Source organism: Juglans microcarpa x Juglans regia, chromosome 6D (assembly GCF_004785595.1).
Source record: "Juglans microcarpa x Juglans regia isolate MS1-56 chromosome 6D, Jm3101_v1.0, whole genome shotgun sequence".
NCBI classification, from domain to species: Eukaryota; Viridiplantae; Streptophyta; class Magnoliopsida; order Fagales; family Juglandaceae; genus Juglans; species Juglans microcarpa x Juglans regia.
Window position 1 is genome coordinate 38167532 of NC_054604.1, and position 24691 is coordinate 38192222.

Genomic DNA, 24691 nt, shown 5'->3' on the forward strand with positions numbered 1-24691 from the left:
TTACAAGTGGCCCAAGGTTCTGTTAACGCTGCCGTACTCTTTCTCTCAAATCGGAATGCTTCCAGGAATTATTATGCATGTCTTTTATGGTCTACTTGGGGAAGGGATTTGTAATAGGACAAGCAGATTGGTAAGCTTGGGAAGGGGATTATACTAAGGTCTTTGATGGTCTCTTGGGGGTTGATTTCTGGGCTTTAAGAGTCAAGATTTGACAAAAAATGAGGAACTTTTGCAAGATAGGGACCTCTGTCTCGCGAAAGGAAAGCATTTTCGTCTTCTTCACACCAACTGGGTTGAGTGGCTGCCTGAAAGGAGTTTGAGCTGGGATTGGAGATCAGCTGGCGCTTAGATCTTCTCGTTAGTGTCTTAGTTGCAACAAGCACAAAGTGAAAAACTAAACTAGTTCTTCTTGGTAGCTTCACCGCCAGCAATGGCATACGAGCTCAGCTCTTTAATCAAGGCATTCAAATTAGAGTATGGAGAGAGAGAGAGAGAGAGGAGAAGAAACGTGGAGAAGTGAAATGAAACGAACCGTTTTATGAAAGAAAAACTCCATGTCAGCTTATCTGTGCACTTCGGTGCGCAAAAACGCCTGTAAAAAGACTTTTCCTTACACATATCATTATTGGATAGAGTAGTGCCAGGTAATTCAAGTGCCGCTATTATAAATTCATCTTTTTATTTTTTTTAATTTTTTACTTTTTAAACATTTTTAAAAAAAATATAAAAAAAACAATACACTAATAATTATTTTCTTAACTATTAAGTAAAAAAAAAATTAAAATATAAGAGGTGTCAAATTAGCATTTTCCTTATTAGATATATATGAATCAAAATCACTTCTCTCAGACTATTCATTTTTATAATCATCCTCTTAATTTATCAAAAAATTACTATATGTATTTCTATTAAAATCTGACATAAATACAATTAATAATAAAAAAAATATAATAGGGGTATTTTCTAAATAGTTTTAGGATAATTTTATCTTTCTAAGGGAAAAGATCTATATTACAGTTTTCTGTCAGTTTAAGAGGTGATTATCAAAATTAATAGTTTATGGTGATTATAAATCTGTTAATAGTTTGAGGGGCACGTGTATTTTTTTCTAGAAATAAATTAAACAGCCAAGCCAACCCCATCTTAATTATTCATTCCAATAAATATGTTTGGGGCTTAAAATTCATACATCAATTTCTCAAAAATTAAAAATTATGACCTCAATTTATAAAATGTGAAAGTTTAAATACTAATTTTACAATTAGTGCTTAATTAATTAATAATCATACAATAAGCAAATGCAAATGGAAAGCTTGCTTAGTACTTACCAAATTGCTACTAAGTACGCCCACAAATGCATTATATCCAAAACAAAATGATTGAACTAGAGAGAAAAAAGGGGAAATCTACCGATGCATTTCTCCAATGATTTTCACGTGATTGTATCAAGATTCATATCTAAATACAGCGTGTCACCATGATACAAGGTGTTACCATGATAAAATGGGTAGGTTATTGAGGGTGTCGTGCCGTCTAATCCCACCCTATTAAAATGTATCTTTATTTTTCTAAGCAAACGTATTATAGTTATATAAAGCAGTTATAAGAGCCAAATGAATGCAAGATGCCAACAACAATAAAATACAATTAAAAAAAAAAAGAGAGATTTGGGACGAATGATCTGGTCCCACCCATGTCCCACAAAGAAGAGTAGCCTTTAGTGATTTTGATATAATCTGAATGCTAAACTTGGCCATGTTGTAAAGAGAAAAATAAATTTGAGAAAAAGTATAGAAACACAACTTAATTATCCGATGATATTGTAGAAAAAATAGGATCACAAAGATGTACTTTTAATCTATTTTCTTGAATTTCTTTGGGATATATAATATAAACATACAGTAATCTATGACATTTTTATACATAATAATGTATCACATCAAGATATATAAACGTGTAAATTTAAATATTTCTCTGAGTCTTGAGATATTAAAAATATCTTAAAAAATATTCTAAAATCTAATTTAATTTGTATTTAAATATCTCATACTACTCTCACACATTGCGCGGGTCTTCCACTAATTTTTAACAGGTTGTGTTTGGTTGTTGAAACAAACTCAACTTATCTCAGACCAATTATTGATGGTTCCCACAACTTTTTCAACTTCTTATAAAAAAGTTAAACTCATCTAAACCTATTTCATACATTTCAACCTAAAAAATTAAACTCATATCAATGGGACTAACAAAATACTATTATTAACAACTTAACTCATCTCATCTCAACATCTAAATGTAGCCTAGAGTATTCCCGATGCTTCTCACAGTAAATGTTTTAAAAATCACTAACTAAAATCTAGATAATATAAATTTTGATCAAGTATTTCAATGGAAAGATACAAAGGTCGGAGTGTCAATTAGCTCCTATGACTGCAACGATCAAGCATAGTGAATTCCAAATCGAAAAGGGAGAGAGAGAGAGAGAGAGAGAGTTGTGATATTCTCCTTGTTACAAGGCCATGTTTGTGATTGAAGCGATTGTTGAGTTGTATGTGGAGTCTGATTTGTGAGTAAAAAAAATCGAGAAACAGAGCTTTTGAGTTTGCTCAAGGTGCACTTGACAGTGGGCTCGAGCGAAACTTAACCCGTGAGTTCGCTCAAGTCTTAAGCAATAGTGGGCTCAAGCGAGACACAAACCCTAATGTTCGCTCGAGCCAATGTTAACTGGATGTTCACTCAAGGCGTGCTCGTCACGCCGCTCGAGCAAATAAGCTTTTTTTTTTCAATTAGCATTTCCAGTGCCATTTACTATAAATATGTAATATTTGACTTATTGTGGACGATTTTCAGTATATTTATCAGAAAGAACAATAGTCAAGTGAGTGCATATTGTGTGAAAGTAAAAGCCTTAGAGAGACTGAGTTAAGATTGAGTGATTGTAATCTCTTCTCATTAATAAGATTTATGCAGCTCTATGGATATAGACAAGTTGTTGAACTACGTAAATTGTATGTTGTGTTTGCTTGATCGTGTGCTTGTTTACTTTGATTATCATTGTTGGTGTGCGTATTTTATCACAACAATTGGTATCAAGAGCCAATGTCAGATCTGAAGAAGAACGATGGCTGGAGATAAAGTGAAAGCACCCGGGATTGAGAAGTTCGATGGCACTGATTTTGAGTATTAGAAGATGTAGATCGGGGACCATCTCTATGAGAAAAGACTCTATCTTCCACTTTTGGAAAAGAAGCCGGAGAGCATAGATGATGTTGAGTGAACCCTGTTAGATCGACAAGTTTTGAGTATTGTTCGGTTGACCTTGTCCAGAACAGTGGCACACAATGTCAATAAGGAGAGAAGCACGACGGATCTAATGGTGGCTTTGTCAAGTATGCATAAAAAGCCGTCGGCGAATAACAAAGTGCACTTAATGAAGAAGTTGTTCAATCTAAGGATGCCAGAAGATATATTTGTGGCCCAACACTTGAATGAATTCAATACGATCACAAATGAACTGTCTTCTATAGAGATTGAGATTGATGATGAGATTAGAACGTTGATTCTGTTGGCATTGCTACCAAATAGTTGGGAGGCTATGAGGATGTCCGTGACTAGTTCAGCCAATAAGATGAAACTAAACTATGACGACATACGCGGTTGGTGGAGAGGCACCTCACATCGAGAGATCATGCAAAACTATGTTGTTGGTGATCTTAGGAAGATGTAAGCGGCTGCTGAATAGACATTGGATGTAGTGAAAGTGGATGATGTGCACATCACACTTCCAAATAGAGGCGTGTGGACTTTATAACAAGTCAGATACGTTCCAAACTTGAAGAAAAACCTGATATTTGTGGGACAGCTTAATGACAGCGATTATGTAGTAGCGTTCTTTAGAGGAGTTTGAAAGATCACTAAGGGTGCGCTAGTCTTAGCAAATGGTAAGAGATCGAATTCTTTGTATTTAATATCAGGGTCCAGTGATGTGCAGAGAAATACAACAGTGCAAAAAGACAGGCTTGATTGAGCAAAACATATGAGGAAGCGAAAGGGAGTCAGTTTTGTTGTTCCTCATGTAAACTTAAGGAAGTTGGCTGAGTTTGCCAAGATCAGTTAAAGACTGGATACTCCTAGTGCAGTGAGAGTTGTGATTCGCCTAGTGGATATGTTGACTAAGGGCGATGTACGTAAGAGATTGAAGTCGGACTCGACTTCAAGGAGTCTTCTGGCTTAAAGACGGGATCTGTGAGTTGCAAAGGTGGTAGGGCTTGGGCTAGAAACAGTGGATAACATGTGGAGAACTAGTCTCCAAGTGTGAGATTGTTGGGTTGTATGTGGAACATGTTTGTGTGGAGAATTAATCTCCAAGTGGGAGATTGTTAGATTGTATGTGGAGCCTGGTGTGTGAAAACAAAATCGAGAGATAGAGAGTTCAATTGATTGTCGCTAAAGGGAAGCTCAACCGGTGTGTTTGCTCGAGTCTCGCACAATAGTGGTCTCGAGGGAGACACAGACCCTAGTATTCGCTCGAACTGCGCTCGACACACCACTCGAGCCAATGTTGATTGGTTGTTCGCTCAAGGCGCACTTGACATACCGCTTGAGCGAATGACCCAAATTTTACCAATTAGGGTTTCCAATGTTGTTTATTATAAATATGGAATATTTGACTTATTGTGGATGATTTCCAGCATATTTATTAAATGAACAATAGTCAAATGAATGCATATTGTGTGAGAGAGTAAAAGCCCTAGAGAGAGTGAGTTGAGATTGAGTGATTGTAATCTCCTCTGATTAATAAAATTTCTACAGTATTGTGGATGTAGGCAAGTTGTTGAATCACGTAAATTATGTATTGTGTTTGCTTGATCGTGTGCTTGTTTACTTTGGTTGCCATCGGTGGTGTGTGTGTTTTATCACAACAACGATGTCATCTTAGTTAAAGATTTTTCTCATTGAAATACTATCTTAGATTCTTATTCCCAAACATACATACATAAAGACTATCTTACTCAAATTTTCATAATTATATATATATAAATACATCTTTTTATAATCCTCTTAATTATCATACATTTTTTGTCGTGGTATCTAATGATTAAATGATAAATGCTTAAAAAATGATTGAATGATAATTAATGTATAAGTAATTTTTCAATCATTTAATATTATAACAAAAGATAATGAAAAAATAATAATAAATAGCATTTCTTATATAAAAATTTAAAAAATATTTTTTTCAAAAATAATATCTTAAAAAAGATAAACAAAAATAAGTGAGAAGCCATATAGTGATAGGTCCCAAATGTAGAGAATAAAAATTACTAAAGAAATAAACTGAATTCTCTTCGAGTGAGAATAATACCACCTTTGAACGTAAAACTTTTCTCTGCCCTTTCATTAATCGTGTTGCTGCTTAAATAGGCAAAAAGCCCTTACAAACAAATATGAAGAAAAACTGAATTAGTAACAACTTACCTAAAACAAAGCATGTAACAGAGCACGCCCTTAGAAACAAAGCACGTTCGTAAAACAGAACAAACTTAACGAAAAAAGACGTAAGACTCGGTAAAACTCCTTAATTTCTGCAGCTGCACTTTCATGTAAGATTCTCATCTGTGAAGACTCAGTCCCTTCTCTATTCCTTACGTGTAACGTTTGCATGCGATTCTCTATTCCTCACGTGTCACGTTTGCATGCATTAACTCCTCACGTTCCCGCTTATTCCAAATATTTGGGATTCGGTTTATGGCCCCTCTTCGAACGTCGTGGTCTATCAATACCGCCCCCAGGAAGAGGATCCTTGTCCTCAAGGTCCAAATTCGGAAACATTTGCCGTAACTTCGTTATGGGCTCCCATGTGGCTTCCTCTGGGGGAAGGTGTTTCCAGTGCACCAAGCTCTCTTCGATGAATTGAGTTCCTTGTTTGACCCAACGGAAGTTTAAAAGAGCTTGTGGCTCTAATAAAACCACTCCTTCATCTGTGAAAGGTGGTAACTCAATTTGTGGCTGGTCCGCGTTCCTTCCATTGCCTTGATACGGTTTGAGTAATGATACATGAAACACTGGATGGATGCGAGTCCCTTCCGGCAGTTGTAATTTGTATGCGACAGGCCCGATTTTCTCTAAAATCTGGTAGGGTCCATAAAAACGGCTAGTTACTTTTTGATGAACTCGCTTGAAGACCGTTTGCTGGCGGTATGGGTGTAATTTCAACAGAACCCGTTCTCCGATATTGAACGAAATGTCTATTCTTTTTTTATCCGCCATTTGTTTCATTCTGTTTACTGAGCGTGCTAAGTTTGCTTTCAATTGCTGTAGAAGTTCATCTCGCGTCATAAGTTGCTGGTCCACTTCCTGTACCGATGAGAGTCCTTCTTGATACGTTGGAATGGTTGGTGGCAATCTACCATACAGTGCCTGAAACGAGGTCATCCCAGTGGAAATATGATATGTTGTGTTATACCAGTATTCTGCCCAAGATAAATAGCTGCTCCACTTCCGTGGCCATTGATGAACAAAACATCGAAGGTATTGTTCGACGCAGCGGTTGATGACTTCCGTTTGGCCATCCGTCTGGGGGTGGTATGCGGAACTGAGTTGTAATTTGGTGCCTAATAGTTTTAAAAACTCTTTCCAGAAGTTACTGATGAAGATTGGGTCCCGATCACTAACAATTGATTTGGGCATGCCGTGAAGCTTGATGATGCCCTCCACAAATTTTTCTGCTACAATTTTTGCAGTGAAGGGATGACTCAAAGTAACGAAATGAGCGGACTTACTTAGTCTATCGACAACTACCATGATAGAGTCCTTTCCTTGCGACGTTGGGAGGTCTTCAATAAAGTCCAACGTTATGTCGTCCCATACTTGGCACGGAATTGGCAGCGGTTGAAGGAGACCAGCTGGAGCTAATGTCTCGGTTTTTATTTTTTGGCATACCTCGCACCCTTTTATGTAGTCTTGCACTGACTTATGCATCCCTGGCCAATAAAATTGTTGTCCCAGCTTCTTGAATGTTCGTAGGACGCCTGAATGACCACCTGTTTTGTGTCGTGCATTTCGTGTAACAGGTTTGCCCTTAAGGCCGCATTGTTTGGAACAATGACCCTCCCTTTGTATAGTAATAGACCCTGACGCCACATATATGATCCCTTTGGCTGCTCTGTTACCTCGCGATTCTTTGACTGAATGTCTTGGTCTTTTTCTACAGCTTTTTAAATCTCTTCCCATAAATTAACCTGCGGAAAGAAAATTCTAAGAAGAGTGGGACTACCCTGTTTTCGGGAGAGGGCATCTGCTGCGGAATTCTCACGGCCTGGTTTGTATTTAATTTCATAATCGTAGCCCAAGAGCTTAGCAACCCATTTTTGTTGCTCCGGTGTTGCTATTCGTTGTTCCAGAAGATATTTGAGGCTGCGCTGGTCTGTCTGAATATAGAATTTATGGCCTAAAAGATAAGGCCGCCAGGTGCGTATGGCTTCGACGATAGCCAACATTTCTTTTGCGTACGTCGACCAGGACTTTTTTGTCATTCCGAGGGCTCGACTCATGTAAGCAATTGGTTTGCCTTGTTGAGATAGAACCGCTCCAATCCCTTCTCCTGATGCATCTGTTTCAATGGTGAAAACATCATTGAAGTTTGGCATAGCTAAAATCGGCATGGTTGTCATGGCCTGTTTGAGATCCCGGAAAGCGTTTTCAGCTTCTGCATGCCATCCGAACTGGCCTATTTTGAGAAGATTGGTGAGAGGCTGTGCTATAATGCCATAGTCTTTGACAAACTTCCGGTAATAACCTGTCAAGCCTAAAAACCCACGTAATTCCGAAATGTTAGTAGGCCGAGGCCAATCTACCATAGCAGAAACTTTATGTCTGTCTACTTTCACTCCCTGGTTAGTGATGATATGACCCAAGTACTCCAATTCTTGCTGCCCAAATGCACATTTGCTTGTTTTAACAAAGAATTTGTGCTGCCTCAGTATTTCGAAGGCCTGCCTTACATGCACTACATGTTGATCCCAGTCCGGACTATATATCAGAATATCATCAAAGAAAACTAATATGAATTTTCGGAGTTGCTTTCGGAAGATGGTATTCATGATAGCTTGAAACGTGGAAGGCGCATTACATAAGCCAAAGGGCAAAACCAAGTATTCGTAATGTCCATTATGCGTTCGGAAAGCAGTTTTATGTATATCACCTGGTTTAACTCGTACTTGATGGTATCCTGCCCGCAGATCAAGCTTGGTAAAATAAGAAGCACCGTAGAGTTCATCCAGCATATCGTCCACTGTTGGAATCGGAAATCGGTCTTTAATGGTTGCGGCGTTGAGCGCGCGATAATCTGTGCAGAATTGCCAGTTCCCGTCTTTCTTCTTTACCAGTAATACGGGTGAGGAGAAGGGGCTAGTGCTGGGTCGCACAAGCCCAACTTGCAGCATGTCTTGGACCTGTTTTTCAATCTCCTTTTTTTGATAATGTGCATATCTGTAAGGCCGCACATTAATTGGTTCGACCCCTTCCTTGAGGGTGATGATGTGGTCAACCTCTCTTGTTGGTGGTAAGCTTGAAGGTTCAGTGAACAAGTCTGAGAATTCCTGCAATAATTCACGCAAACTTGGATGAATGTTCTGTTGCAGTTCCCTATGGGCAACCTGGAGGCACACTGCGAACAGAGCATGGCTAGGACGAATTCCCTTAGTTATCTCTTCAATGGATGCTACTTGAATATTTTGCCCGTCGATGCCTACCAACTTCTTGGTCTGGTTGTTCCGTGTGAATTCCATAGTTAATTTTCTCCAATCGCACACCACAGAACCAAGAGTTTCAAGCCATTGAATTCCCAAAACCATGTCTAATCCTGTGAGTGGTAAGGAATAAAGTGTTAATGAGAATTTGGTGTCATGTAAATTGATTGGTACCTCCTCAAACCTCCCTTGGCATTTAAGCTTTTCTCCATTGGCCACTCGGACGGTGAAGGTCTCTGTTGGTACCACCGGTAATTGCAGCAAGTTCGCTAAGCGCTCACTAATGAAATTGTGAGTCGATCCGCTGTCAATTAATATAATGACGTCGTGGGCTCCGATTCTAGCCGCTACTCGCATGGTCTTGGGCGCTGACCAACCCGTTAATGCATGCAACGTAATCTCTGGTTCGAGATTCTCCTCCTGGTGTCTTCCCATATTTCTTTCTTCATTGACGTCATCACAGATAACGTTGTTATCGTCCTCGTAGCCCTTCAACATGAGTATCCGGGGCCCCTGACATCTATGACCTGCAGTAAAACGTTCATTACAATTGAAACATAAGCCTTGGAGACGTCGTCGCTGCATTTCCTCCCAACTCAGTCGTCGAACTGGAGCGACAGGTGCTGTCTTATTTGCAGGTGGAAGAGCTAGGGGAGCTCGTAATGGTGGTGCAGGTCGTAAGAACCTCCTTTGTCTCGTTAGTTGGTCATCTCTCATCCTTGCGAAACGTATAGCATCTTTCAAAGTCTGTGGTTTAAACATACGGATTCCATCCGAAATTTCTGTCTTCAAACCACCCATGAAGGTGCCCACCAGAGCCTTCTGTGTCCAACCTTTGACCCTATTACCTAATTGTTCGAATTCCCGTTGGTAATCCCGCAGGGAACCCGTCTGTCGAATTCGGGACAAAGCCTCGTCAAAGTCTTCGCAGTCCGATGGCCCAAAGCGCGCCCATAGTTCCTCTTCAAAATCGATCCATGAAAGAACTCAACCTTCCTCTTGAAAAGTCCTGCGAATCCATTGTCACCACTGGTTGGCTTCTCCTTCCAAATGGTAAGATGCTAAAGAAACCTTTTGGTTGTCGGGAGTGTTTTGGAACTCGAAAAACTGGTTCACACGGTTGAACCACTCCGTCGGATCATCTCCTGAAAATCGAGGAAATTCTAACTTTGCCGTTTTGGAGGATACCACAAGTCGTCCCCCATTGTGACCTTCACGGTATTGAATACCTTGGTTTGGAGGTTCTTGGTTTGCAAGGAGCACATCAGAGAGACGGTTAAGAGTCTCTTCAACATGCCGTAGTCGATCTGCCATGCCCAGCTCCATCCGGTGTAGCCCCTCTTGAACTTCACCGAGTCCAGCCTCCAGATGCTCAATTCTCTCTTTATTGGTTCCCATATTAACCTGGCTCTGAGGCCAATTGATAGGTCACAAATGTAGAGAATAAAAATTACTAAAGAATTAAACTGAATTCTCTTCGAGTGAGAATAATATCACCTTTGAACGTAAAACTTTTCTCTGCCGTTTCATTAATCGCGTTGCTGCTTAAATAGGAAAAAAGCCCTTACAAACAAATATGAAGAAAAACTGAATTACTAACAACTTACCTAAAACAAAGCATGTAACAGAGCACGCCCTTAGAAACAGAGCACGTTCGTAAAACAGAACAAACTTAACGAAAAAAGACGTAAGACTCGGTAAAACTCCTTAATTTCTGCAGCTCCACTTTCATGTAAGATTCTCATCTGTGAAGACTCAGTCCCTTCTCTATTCCTTACGTGTAACGTTTGCATGCGATTCTCTATTCCCCACGTGTCACGTTTGCATGCATTAACTCTTCACGTTCCCGCTTATTCCAAATATTTGGGATTCAGTTTATGGCCCCTCTCCGAACGTCGTGGTCTATCATATAGTGGTTGCTATCAACAAGGGTTGGCCAGGCCGCTGATAGCAACCAGTGCCTGGCTGCTACAGGTGGCCAAATTTGGACTGCCTCCCATAAATGCCACTGTTGAATCTCCCATCATCCATATTTTTTTTTCTAGTAGTGCTACAGACATGCACAAATCTGTGCCTATCTGCGAACTCCATTTGCCATGTCACAATTATGTTTAATAAAAACAAAAAAAAAAATCGAAGAAGAATGAAGAACTGAGCAGGAAGAGTGAAAATGCAACCTAGTTCATTTTCAAGCGGAAGGAGAAAACGGCAAGTGCGATTTGCAGTTAGGCTCTTTGTTAGTTGCTAGTGAAGGTCTGGTGTGATTCAAGCCAAAACAGATCAAGGTCTGGTTCTAGAATAGAAGGTACGGTTGGTTGGGTAGTTTTGTTGTCAAATTTTGATTATCCTAATGTTGGCTCCTTGTTAGTTGCTAGTGAAGGTTGAAAAAGCTCTGTGTCTCATTGTCCGAGTTTCATTGTTTGGAGTCAGATTTTTTTTTTTTGAGTAATGCATAATTTTTTTTTTGTCTGATTTCCAGGATAAATGGGATTTTTTGTTGTTGTTGAATACATAAATTAGCTCCCCCATCATTTGTTGGTCCCCATTTATGTTTAACTTTTCTATGACACTGGGACTATGGGATCTATGAATGTGCTCTCATGATGTTTGTGAAATTTCTTGAAAGGAAAAACGAAATTTGGTTCCATTTTTCTTCAGTTGGGTGGCATTTGTATGGTCATACATGTGTAATTTGTCCATTTTGGTGAAATGGGATGAGAATATAACTTTTTCAAGTGTCATGGTTTGGTTATAAATTTTGACATAAAATCTTAAGATGAAAAATTGAAAAGAAAGTTGAAATTTTTTTCTCCTAGTTTGTTTATTGGTTTGTTTCTGTAATGGAGGATGTCGATGATGAAGGAACAATTGAAGAAAATTAAAACTAAGGCTGCGAAAAAAAAACATATAAGAGAAAAATCAGACTGGTGAAAGCATAGTTATTGTCATTATTACCTGATGTTCATTTTTGAGTATTTGATAATATACTATATTTCCAATTATTTGTGAACTCTAATTATTTTTTATATTGTCAGTGGTGTAAATTAGACACTGAACTATTGGAAAATAGTGGAAACCAACTTGGCCCATCGGGAATGAGGACGCAAGAAAATGTACAAACTCTCATAATGGTGGTCAAGAAAGTGCACAATAAAAAGTGATGAGAACACCAGAAAGTGTGCAAACCCCAGTGATGGGGACACCAGAAAGTGTATAATTACTACTTTCATTCGTTCTATTCCATTTGTTTGTTTTTTATGTGAGTCTTACTTTGTCTGCTATTATATTCATAGATGCAACTAGGGATGGATGGAACGCAGCCAAGTAGCTTCTTGTAGCAAGTGTTTGAGATCCATTATTGGATTATGTTGTGTGTTGATGGTGGTGATTTGTTGAAATTTGTGTTGGAGGTGGTTTGTTGGCATTTGTGTTAGGGGTGATTTGTAAGAATTTGCGTGTTGGTGGTAATATGTTGAAGTATGTTTAGTATTAATAGTGAAAGTGTACGTTTTGTGCGGGTTGTTTTGTATCTTAGTATTTGAGCCCATATTTTGCACATTTTGTATCCAAGTACTCTATTTATGTAAATTTGACTTTGTATCCATGTACTCATTTTATGTGGTTTTGATTGAATGTGATTAGTATTAGTTTATGAGTTTATGTGATACTGTATTTGATACTGCTCCATCTGTCCTAGTGAAAAAAAGTAAATCAATAAACCTGTAATTTAGTCCTGTCAAATATTCTGACTAAATGATCAAGCTGATAAGTTATTTTCATGCAGATAAATACTTTGTTAATAAGCAGCAACACGTTAAAGCACAATAAAGTCTCGAGATTAAAGATCAAATACAAATCACAATAAAGTCTCAAATCCGTAATTTTAAACTCTCAACTTACAAATGCTAAGTTTGTATAAAATACAAATACAAAGTCGTCATCACTTTGAGCGTATCAAATACAAGTAAATAACTATGGATATTAGTCATAGTATGATTAAACAACGAAGTTGAAGCAACTGATAATGGCATTCTAAATCTGTCAACAAAATACAACAGCACCTCCAACAATCTCGTATCAACTAGTCAAATCTGATAGACTGTAGTAGCTTCAGTGCGGATGTGCATCACGCCTGACAGTACTCGCATGCCGATATGCTGGTGGTTACCTCCTCCATGAGGATGCTCGACTGGGTTCATTGCCACACCACGTACTTTGGGCCAGTAGTTTCTCTTCACTCTGAATTTGTGGTACGCATTGCCAACCTTGAAAAGTGGCTTCTCAGTTCTCCCTCCTCCAACAACCTGACCAATCATTGCTCTGCAGCCACTCGGAATGATTTTCTTGGCACCAGATGGGAGTTTGAACTTGTTAGAATGTAGAAACAAACAAGCTTATGACCTCAGGCTCTTGGCTTAAGATTGTGAAATATCAAAAAGCTTTTTCTTAATGTGTAATTGTATTTTATTGCATGGGATATTAAATACATAAAGCGTGCCATCCAAAAAATTGTAATGTATGTATCAAGGTTTTGTCAGAGTAATAAACCTTGGACTACAAAAAGAATATCTTCAAGCACCGAGTATGCAAAGTTACCAGGATATAAAATGCATGCACGTTAATAGCTACTAGAGAAGTATCGCAATGTTTATGATGCAATAAAAAAACTCATCATAATTTGAGAAAAAAATATATATATTGAAGTCAAAGAACCCAAGATATAGAATAAAGACTTTGTCACCTCATAGTGAATAAGATTCAGGATGTGATATGGTTGAGCTTCAACAGTTCCTTTCCCTAACCAATAAGCATGTGCACCTCTATCTGCTTTGTGTTCATAGTTAAGTCTAATTCTGGGTAGAACAGAGCATTGGAGTTTCTCCTACAAACCTAAGTGAAATTCTCACAATTCAAGTATAAAAAAGGATATGTCAAATCTTGCCAATCTAAGAACACAACCACCATATTCTAGCACTATTTTTTCCGCTTTTAGAAGGACATCTGTCGTAGGGCTCCTCCCAATAGGTACTACTGGGTGTCCTGCACAAGAAGAATATTGACCATTAGAACATGACAACACTCTATATGCAACAAGTTTGTAAACCACCAAGGTCACAGAAGGCAACACTGGCAATGCATTTAATAAATCGCATAAGAAGGCAGACCATAGGTTCTTAGAGGGCAAGCCCATAAGTCGATGCAGATAACAAAAACAACTTTCTTCATTATCACAACAGAAAAATGTGTTGTGTTAGATGTAATACCTCATCACACTGTCCATTGTCATTGCAATCATATGGTGCAGAGCTTGATGTAAATATGAAAGAACCTTCACCATTCCAGTTTAATGCAGCCAGCCTGCTTAGTACACGACCCAAACCAACAAGGCAAAACTTAGATGAGTACATGGTAGGATAAATTACAGAAATCAATTTTAACTTCTTAAAAATTATACATTTTTCCAGCAACCAAATGGACCCGGTTTTTCACCCCCCAACAACCCACCCAAAAAAAAAAAAAAAGGTTTCCATAGTCCACTAGTGTTGGCTTAGTACAAAGATTCCCTTTGATTGTAGAAGATGAAAGTAGCTATTGCACAAACACAACCAATCCATTCACAATATGAAGGATCTATGAACATCTAATCAAATAGAATTTTTGATAGTCACGCATAGTTTAAAAGAGTATGGAAAGAATTACAAAACGAAAATAATGATTGAATCAACTCTTTGGCTAAGTAGAGATACATCGAGCCAAGACTAACTGGTCCTTCAGAGTTTATCCTATGGCAGTGTCCTTCTAGTACTCATGGTGCCCCTTGCACAGAGGTTTGGTTCGCACAAGAGAACTGTGAAATGATATATTCATTTTTCTTAAAAATTAAAAAAAATGATTTAAGCCGATGAAAATTGAAATTGAACTAGAGAAATACCTCCCGCCATTTTTCTGCTACTAAGCAACCAAGAACACCCGATCCCAAAATTAGCAGGTCATTCTCTCCCACCAAACCAGATGCAGCAGCCTCCAATCGATGACATTCTCGGCGTCACACAGCTACATTAGGTTTAGGGTTGGGAGAGAGATTGAGAGAAACCAATTCAAAAACGAAGAGAAACAAAGAAGAAGAAACGAAGAAGATCGAGCACGAGAGAGAAACGTAGAAGAAGAAAGGTTAAGAAGGAAGCAATCGTAGCACAGAGAGCAGAGAGAGTTCATGGGAGAGAGATCGAGCAGTGACAAGCGTAAAACGCACCACTTTGTGTCACCAAACCCCATTTCTCTGGATTTTAAATTAGGGGTGTGCAAAATTTCGAGAATTCCGACTCCGTCCGACCTCCGCTCCGACGCCGACTCCTATGGAGTCGGAGTCGGAGTTGTTGGAATTCAGAGTCGAAATTCGGAGTAGCTCCGAATAGTTATTCGGAGTCGGAGTCGGAGTCGGAGCTCCTTGTAGCTCCGACTCCGACTCCGAATTTTTTTTTTGAATCCAGCTGTAAAACGACGTCGTTTTACAGCTGGGTTTAAAAAAAAATTATTGAACGACACCGTTCCACTTAATATGGAACGGCGTCGTTTCATATGTCTTCCTTCTTCATACGTTCCCCCATTCTTCTTCCTTCTTCAGTTCTTCTTCCTTCTCCCTTCTCTCTCGCGTCTCCCGTCCCAGTGACTGAACCAGTGAACTGTGAAGCCGTCCTCACGTCTTGTGTCTTTCTTGCCAGCATGCCGTCGTTCGTCGTTGCTCCTCCGTGCCGCCGTTCCTCGTTGCTCCTCTGTTCAGCTTCCACCTACGGTGAGCCCTAAATTTATGAGCCCTAAATTTAATTCAAGCATGTCTCTTATGAATTGGAGCCAGCAGTTGTGATTCTTGTGAATTGGTTGTATTGAATATTCAATATAGTCCCAACACGATGCTCAAAATCCTGAATTTTACATTGTATTGCAGACTTGCGCTCGAGCGAGGTGTCGAGCGCAAGTCGAGCGCACGTTGTATTGAACATTGGCTCGAGCGATATGTCGAGCGGAAGTCGAGCGAACCTCTCTGGAAGAGTTCTGCTCGAGCGCCACGTCGAGCGCAGGTCGAGCAAACCTTTCTGGATGGATTCTGCTCGAGCGCCACGTCGAGCGCACGTCGAGCAAACTTCTCTGGATGGATTCTGCTCGAGCGCCACGTCAAGCGCACATCAAGCGAACATTTCTGGATGAGTTCTGCTCGAGCGCCACGTCGAGCGCACGTCGAGTGAACCTCTCTGTATGGCTTCTGCTCGAGCGCACGTCGAGCGCACGTTGAGCGAACCTCTCTGGATGGTTTCTGCTCGAGTGAACGTCGAGCGCACGTCGAGCGAACCTCTCTGGATGGGTTCTGCTTGAGCGCCACTTCGAGCGCAAGTCGAGCGAACGTTTCTGGATGGGTTCCGCTGAGTCGAGCGCACGTCAACCGAACTTCGATGTAATAATACATCGATACAATAATATATTATGATACAATAATACATATCCTATTGTATAATACAATAGCCTAGTTTATTTTTAAACTAATTTTTTGCTTCTAATTTAATTTTTTCAGCTTCATTGATTGTGAATGGATCCTAGACATAGTGGAGATGATCGTCCACAAGGGGATGTGGCGGATGCCAATGCTATAACTCCTACACCGGTGGGTACTTCCACCCCTAGAGCCACATCTAGGGCAGCTACATCTAAAGCAGCTACATCTTGTGCGAGTAGTCGACTCCCACTCCCAGTTGATATAGAGGATGAGGATATGTTCAACGAAGAGGAGGAGATGCCCATTGAGCAAGATCAACCACCACGACCTTCTAAAAAGAGGTCGTGGACATGGGAGCATTTCACCAAAATTTCTGGTGAAATTGTGAACCCAGTAGCAAGATGCCATTACTATGGATCACTTTGTGGATGCCATTCGAAGAAGCAAGGTACCAGTGTGTTAATAGCACATCTAAATGGTTGTCAACGATATAAGATAGCGAAGGTATTGCAAGCCACTGATTAGACCAACCTCAGTTACCAAACTTCTACAGCCACTGATGGTACACAGATTAAGAAATTGGTCATCCCTCAATACAGTGAGAAGATGTTGAGGGACATGCTTGCAGAGATGATAATTACTGATGAGATGCCATTTACCACAGTCGAGAAAAGAGGCTTTCGAAAGTTTCTAAATTTTGTTGAGCCACGATTTCCCATTCCATCACGGTATACAGTGATGCGAGATTGTATGAAGAGGCATGCGAAGGACAATGAGGAGATGAGGAAGATGTTTATTACCACTGGCCAGAGAGTGTCTTTTACGACTGACACATGGACTTCCATACAGAACGTCTGCTACATGTGTATCACAGCACACTACATTGACAGTGAGTGGATTTTGCATAAAAAAATTATTGGTTTTAAAGAAATTGTGGATCATAAAGGTGCATCCGTTGGGGCGAAGATGGATGATTGTTTAAAGGACTGGGGAATTCAAAAAGTGCTGTGTATTACAGTTGACAATGCCAGTGCAAATGAAACAGCAATTGATTGGTTTAAGCGGAACACGACGGTGAGAGATGATGTCATTCGGGCCCACGAGTTTATTCACGTTCGATGCTGTGCTCATATCATTAACCTCATAGTTGTTGAGGGATTAAAAGAGGTTTATGATTCCATAACCCGAGTCCGCAATATTGTACGATATGTGAGGGGTTTTCCTCAAAGGCTTGCCAAGTTTAAGGCAATAACAGAAGATCTGAAGATTGAATGTTCTAGTATGCTGTGCTTAGACGTTCCGACTCGATGAAATTCTACATACATGATGTTGGATGTGGCACAGAAGTACCAAAAAGCATTCGAGCGGATGGAGGTCGAGGATGGGGGCCTGAGGTATGCTTTGTTGGAGCCAGCAGGACAGGGACTCGGTGCGCCGGACGCACATGATTGGACCAGTGTGAGTTATTTTGTTGAATTTTTAAGAACTTTTTATGAGATAACCATGCTGCTATCTGGATCCAAATATACGATTGCGAACTCATTTTTCAGCGAGCTCTCGGATCTTCACTTCCAGTTGGAAAATAGTTGTACTAACTCTGCTGGATTATTATCTGCTATGGCTACGAGGATGAAGATCAAATATGATAAATATTAGGGGAATATTGAGAAGATAAATAGATTGCTATTTGTGGCTGCGATCCTTGACCCCCGAGTTAAGTTGGCCGTTCTAGAATTTTGAGTAAATTCCATCCTCGGGGTAGTGAAGGCTGCAGAGTTTATTAGATTGCTAAAAAGTGATGTTGATGACTTATATCATCACTACAATACTAGTGCTCAACCTTCATCCGCAATTGGTAGCTCCTCACATTCGAGGCCGACAGGATTGACAGTTTCCTCAGGTGATACTGACCCATCTGTAGGGGTTAGAGGCAATCGTATTATACTGCAGTATCATCAACTCATGTCAATAAGGAATATTATGCATTGTATATCTGAGGTTGAACAATATTTTATGGAAGTTGTCGAGGCACCTAGTGATGTATTTCAGTTATTAACTTGGTGGAAAGTTAATTCCACCAAGTATCCAGTCCTTTCCCGTGTGGCCCGAGATGTGCTAGCCATTCCTGTCACTACGGTTGCCTCAGAGTCGGCATTTAGCACTGGAGGTCGCGTGTTGGATGCTTATCGGAGTTCATTGTCACCGTCAACTGTGGAGGCCCTCGTTTGCACACAGAATTGGATAAGTGAAACGCCTATTGGACTAGATACCGTTGGTGTTGATGCCGAGAGCTATAGGCTTGAATCGGGTAAGTTTATATGCTTTTAAATGATGATTTAATTATTTTTAATGTTTCTACCTTCTACTTTTTATGATTTTATAGATCTAATTGTGAACCCTAACATAATTATCGATGATTGAGAGTCTGGAACGGACTCTACTTGAGGGTTGGGATGGAGTTGAGAGAACCTCCTTTCTTGGTAAGAATCAAATTATTCTTTTACCGTATTCAATTTTTTATTATCAATTTTTTTCATCTATTGATTGCTACTTTCTATCTTCATTTCAGGCATGACCAATGGAACAAAAAGTATTTGAGTGAAATCCGTGTTTAATTTTTATGTAGTTATATTTCAAGATTGAGTCATATTGTTATTACGTTATAAATGAGACTGTTATAACTTATGGCTACATCATACATGTTATTTACTTTTTAAACTATTTATATAGTTATATTTATGTAGTTATATCCCGAGCAAAGACGTGAGATAAGTACTCTTTATTCTATAATTTCTATTAGTATTTATTCATCCTCTCTCAAACGTTTAGAATTTATTATCCAACTGAAATTAATCGAATTATAGAAATTCGTACCATCATTCTTTTTTATAAAATTTTAAATTTGTGTAATTTTCAACTCATGAGTCATGAGCACTTTTAATGCTAAATTTCAGGCAGACATAAAATAAATTAAAGATATAATCAAAATTCAGTAACAAAATTAGAACGAATATTTAAATTATTGAAAACTCTTGAATAAACCAAATATTTGTAGATCGTTCATTTTTTAAAAAAATATATATGTTGCTCACTATCTAAATCGAAATTGAACAATAAAATTTAAATAATAATAAAAAAAGAACAAAATTTCCGAAATTGAGTTTGGAAATTTTGTTCGGAGTCGGAGCTCCGACCTCCGTTCGGAACTCCCTCCGAACTTCAGTCGGAGTTCCGATCGGAGGTCGGAGCTCCGATCGGACCTCCGATCGGAATCGGACTCCGACTATGTTCGGAGTCGGAGTCGGAGTCGGAGGAGAAATTCGGCTCCGACTTTTGTCGGAGTCGGAGGTCAGAAATGACAACTCTGACTCTGTCGGAATCGAAGCCCACCCCTACTTTAAATGCACTGTTTTATTTACTCCAAAACAATGTTTGTTTCTACGTAGGATGTGCCAGGCCCGACTCATGCCTGAGTTTAGAGTTTTTTATTTTTTCTTTTCATTTTTTTAATGAAATAATTTAGAAATTATTAATTATATTAAAAACATATTATTATTTACTAATCATCAAATCACTAGCCTGCCCATTGTTCAGTCTTCAGTTGGACTGGTCTTTGGTCCAATTTCCGGTGTAAATAGTTTTAAACCGTGTCAGATGATTACTGACTACACATAGAGGAAAGGGATAAAAAAAACTTCACTTGCACATTATATAATACATCCTCCCTTTTTAAATTCCTAGTGAAATTTGAAGCCTGACTACTACATCCCACTACCAACAAGCATCCGGTTATGGGTTCCTCTCCCTATGGCCTTTTCTCTGAGTCGTTTCTGACCAATCTTCGACTTCTGTGTCAAGTGAGAACCCATGTTAGACGTAGAATTGAGAGATTAATCAGTACAACACATAAAACAAAAAGAAATTGCCCAAACCCAAGGCAGATTATTTAATTATCACTATTGAAAAACTACATCTTTGCGACTTCTTTTTAAGCACTCCTTCAATATTATATATTCAAACCGCACAGATCCAACCCATTCATCAGATTCCTGTCCTCAGTACAGCTTGTTTTTGAGAGAGAGAGAGAGACGTGGGTTCTCAGTTGTTGAGACAGAGAACTGGGCCTCCCTCTGAGCCTCAAATGAGACTGAGAAAGGTAAATTGAATGCCAATTCTATATAGCTTCATGTTCTTCGTTTGTTGTTTTTTTCTTCCAAATTTTTCTGACACTTGTATTCTGGTCATAAATATCATGGGTAGAAAAAAAGCAGTTATATGGTTTCCGTATTCTTGGTGTCTAATGCTGTTTACGGCCGCAATTTTATCAGGGCAAACATGAACGCTTTGCCGTCTATACCATTGGTAATTAGATGTGAATCGAAAATTACGAACTTCAACTTCCCTCCCGTCTTATTGTGTTATGGCTACTCTTGGTCAAATATACTGCAGCCGCAGATGGGAAAATAATAATAGGTTCTTGTGCTGAACAAAGAGAGGCCCACAATAAGAAGTCAGTGATATAGGAGAACTCCATCACATGCAAGTTTCTGCTGTTTGAGTTTGTACAGTTGCATTCATCTTCTGGTAGTCGTTCGTCAGAGACCCATATAATTGCATCAATCAGCATAATTTGGAGCAAAAGAATCCACAGGAAGCCAAAAGTGGATCTTGTGATAAAAAAACTGGCGATGCACATAATGGAGAGTGATGCTTAATAATCTCTGCCAATATTCAAGTACAGGAATCAAGCAGTAGAAATTTGTAGTGGTGAAAGACATTGTAAACAGTTCAAAACTTCCTAGCTCCCAAAGCGAGATCCTCGTCCACCACAACAACGCAAGTGCACCCGTCAAGCTTCAGCCTCAGGGACTCATCCGCGGCAATGGAAGAAGCAGCATCAAAATCTGCGGAACTACCTCAACAAATCATGATTTCCAGTGGTCTCACCATCAAGATAGCACCCAGTTGCAAAAGAGCAGGCGTAGAGACTGGTGTTCCCTGTAGTTCTAATTCAGATTTGCCATCTCCAAACATAAAGAACTCAATGGAATCATCCCCATACAACTCTCCCTCCCTTGTGTCGCCACCTTCATCAGCATTTGTTTCAGCCCTGCAGTCACCATACATATCCCCGAGGGCCATGACCCCAAAAGCACAAGAAAACCCGACTCCCGTTACCCTTCCATCACCGCCGGTCTCATACCGGGGCTCTCTGTCCGACGACATCCCAAGCAGCTCGTACACTCCCCCATCCGACCAATATGAGTATTCGGATGACCCAGCTGATGCAAAGCTCAAATTTGTCACCTGTGACCCGGCTCCCCCTCGCCTCTCCTTCTCATTTCCAGTCCCTCGAATCTCCTTCGCCAAAGGACCCGTCTCTCCTGCTTCCAGTGCCAAACTCAGGAACTGTGATGTTTACATTGGCTTCCATGGCCAAAACCCCAACCTGGTGCGCTTTTGTAAGTGGCTTAAGTCGGAGCTTGAGCTTCAGGGAATTGCTTGTTTTGTTGCGGACAGAGCGAAGTACTCTGATAGTCAGAGCCACGAGATTGCTGACCGGGTTATCTGCTCCGTCACATATGGGGTTGTGGTTGCGACTAATTCCAGTTTTCTGAACCATCTCAGCTTAGAGGAGATAAGATTCTTTGCTCAGAAGAAGAACCTGATCCCACTCTTCTTCCACACGGGACCGGCTCAGATCATGGGCCTTCTCAACTGTAATTCCATTGATAAAGAATGTAAAGAGGCAATAGATGGACTTATCAAGTGCAATGAATTCAAGCTGGAAGCCAATGAGGGTAACTGGAGAAGCTGTGTAACCAAAACTGCTGGTATTTTACGAACAAAGCTTGGTCGAAACAGTGTGGCCGAGAAAGATGGGGTAGTAGAAGGATTTGAGGGGATACCCTTCCCGAGAAACAGATTTTTTGTTGGAAGAGAAAAGGAAATTTCGGAGGTTGAAATTCTCTTATTTGGATGTGGGGATTGTCAAGAGCAAGTTTGTTCTGCGCATGCCATCAAGGGAGAAGCCACTGGGCAATCCGAAGGCCTGGCAGATGAGGAAAACGACGTCGTTATGACTAGAGGAGCGGGGAGATACATCAGTTTGGAGATGGGTAAGAGTAAAGAACCAATTTTGGAGGCTTGGGTAGAGCCAGTTTTAGGAAGGAATTCATTTAAGAGGTGCAAGTACAAGAAACCCAACAGTTTGGGCAGCAGTGTGATTTGCATAAATGGGGTTCCTGGCATTGGTAAAACGGACCTTGCACTGGAATTTGCTCACAGGTTTTCACAGAGGTATAAGAAGGTTTTGTGGGTTGGTGGGGAAGCTCGATACTTAAGGCAAAACATATTGAATCTCTCTCTCAATTTGGGATTGGATGTAACCGCTGATGCTGAAAAGGAAAGGGGGCGCATTCGGAGCTTTGAGGAACAAGAATTTGAGGCTTTCAAGAGAATCAAAAGGGATCTATTCCGGGACATGCCTCACTTACTGATTATTGATAATCTTGAGACGGAGAAAGACTGGTGGGAAGGAAAGGATTTGCATGATTTGATCCCAAGGAACACTGGAGGGTCTCATGTGATTATTACAACTAGGCTATCCAAGGTGATGAATTTTGATACAGTGCAGCTTCCTCCATTGCCATTGTCTGAGGCAATGGTTTTGATAAGAGGAAGAAGGAAGAAAGACTATACAGCTGGTGAGTTAGAATTTTTGGGGAAATTTGATGAGAAGCTGGGAAGGCTGAGCTATGGTTTGTGGTTGATTGGATCACTCCTGTCTGAGCTTGCAATTGGCCCTGCTTCTCTCTTTGAAGCTATAAACCAGGTGCCACTCAATGAAGGTTCTCTTATGAGCAACACTGAAGAACAGTATTGGAAGAACAATCCTTTCCTCATGAAAGTGCTACAATTTTGCTTCTCAGTCTTACAGCAAACTAATGGCAGAAGGAACCTTCTTGCCTCGAGAATGCTTCTAGTTGGTGGTTGGTTCGCCCCCACACCCATTTCAGCGAGTTTGCTAGCCGCTGCAGCAAAGAACATGCCTGCCATGGGAAACCGTTTCAAGAAGTGGACCAAATGCCTGTCTCTCACATTTGGGTGCTGCGCTAGTTGTTTAGCACCTCAAACTTGCAAGAGCGAGGAAGACTCGGCCCTAATTCTGGTTAAATTGGGGCTAGCACGAAGAGCCAACAAACAGACAGGATGTTGGATCCAGTTGCATCCCATAACGCAGGTATTTGCAAGAACAAAAGAAGGTTTGCAAGCTGCCAAAGCCACAGTTCAAGGTGTGAGGAAAACGGGAAATCCATTGGCCAACTCAGACCATCTATGGGCTTCCGCTTTCCTTGTTTTTGGATTCAAATCCGAACCCCCACTCGTCCAATTAAAGGCAATGGAGATGGTTTTATACATCAAAAGAACAGCTCTCCCTCTTGCAATTCAAGCCTTCAAAACCTTCTCAAGGTGCAACTCGGCATTGGAGCTATTAAAGGTGTGCACAAATGTACTTGAAGAAGTAGAGAAATCGTTTGTCTCTCAGATACAAGATTGGTGTCATGGGTCACTTTGTTGGAAGAAAAAATTTCAAGGTAATCAAAGGGTAGATGAGTATGTGTGGCAGGATGTGACATTGTTGAAAGCTACGTTACTCGAGACTAGAGCAAAGTTGCTGTTGAGAGGTGGGCATTTTGACAGTGGAGAAGACCTCTGCAGAACTTGTATTAGTATCAGAACGGTGATGCTCGGACATAACCATGCCCAAACCTTGGCTGCTCAAGAGACATTGGCCAAGCTAGTGAGGATGAGGTGCAAGATATGAATTATGAAGTTGCCTAACATCAAAACAATGCATCCCGTGTTTTGGAGAACTCATGTGTCAGTTATAATTAGCATACTTGCTGATAAATGTCTCTCAGAATACTAGCACTTCACGTTCAAATGAAACTTCCTATTAAAATAGTTTGATCAAAGACCAAAAATATGCTCATATGTCTCTGAATGTATCGACTTAAATTTCATGCAGAAACTCCCATGTAGAGACGACTGGTCTTGCATATGACTTACCAACCAGACTATGTTATCAACCGAATTCAACTAAAAATTTCATCCGGATCAACCGAAGAGCACGGGAGTTGATAATGGTTACTTTTACGTCTTTTCCAAATGATCACAGGTCCCGTGTTGATGAAAGTCAATTTGTCGAGAATAACATTTTCGTAGCAGGTAGCCATTCTTGGCAAAGAAGTAAAGCACAAAAGTAAATTGGGAATTGCCTACACGGTTCTATTCCACACATTCCCACCAAATCTAGAATCACAAAAAATAAAGTTTGTTATGGGATGAAATGAGTTGAGATTAAAGTTAAAAATTAAATAAAATATTATTAAAATATATATTTTTAATATTATTTTTGTTTTAAGATTTGAAAAAGTTAAATTGTTTA

At 40.0% G+C, this 24691-nt stretch overlaps 1 protein-coding gene across 2 annotated transcripts; it reads left to right on the forward strand.

Moving 5' to 3' along the window:
- Nucleotides 1–20250: 20250 nt before the first annotated feature.
- On the forward strand, nucleotides 20251–24311 carry LOC121236223. 2 transcript variants are annotated; one of them, XM_041132762.1, is made up of 2 exons: nucleotides 20251–20395; nucleotides 20500–24311. In XM_041132762.1, exon 2 carries the CDS (start codon nucleotides 21122–21124, stop codon nucleotides 24065–24067), a length of 2946 nt encoding a protein of 981 aa, XP_040988696.1. In that variant the 5' UTR covers nucleotides 20251–20395; nucleotides 20500–21121; the 3' UTR covers nucleotides 24068–24311. The 2 variants fall into 2 exon arrangements, with proteins under 2 accessions (XP_040988696.1, XP_040988697.1); XM_041132763.1 differs by having other exon boundaries at nucleotides 20274–20395; nucleotides 20568–24311.
- The last annotated feature ends 380 nt before the right edge of the window (nucleotides 24312–24691 follow it).

What these genes read in the sequence shown, in the direction of transcription:
- LOC121236223 (XM_041132762.1), top strand. Translation starts at nt 21,122, where the DNA reads ATGGAAGAAGCAGCATCAAAATCTGCGGAACTACCTCAACAAATCATG.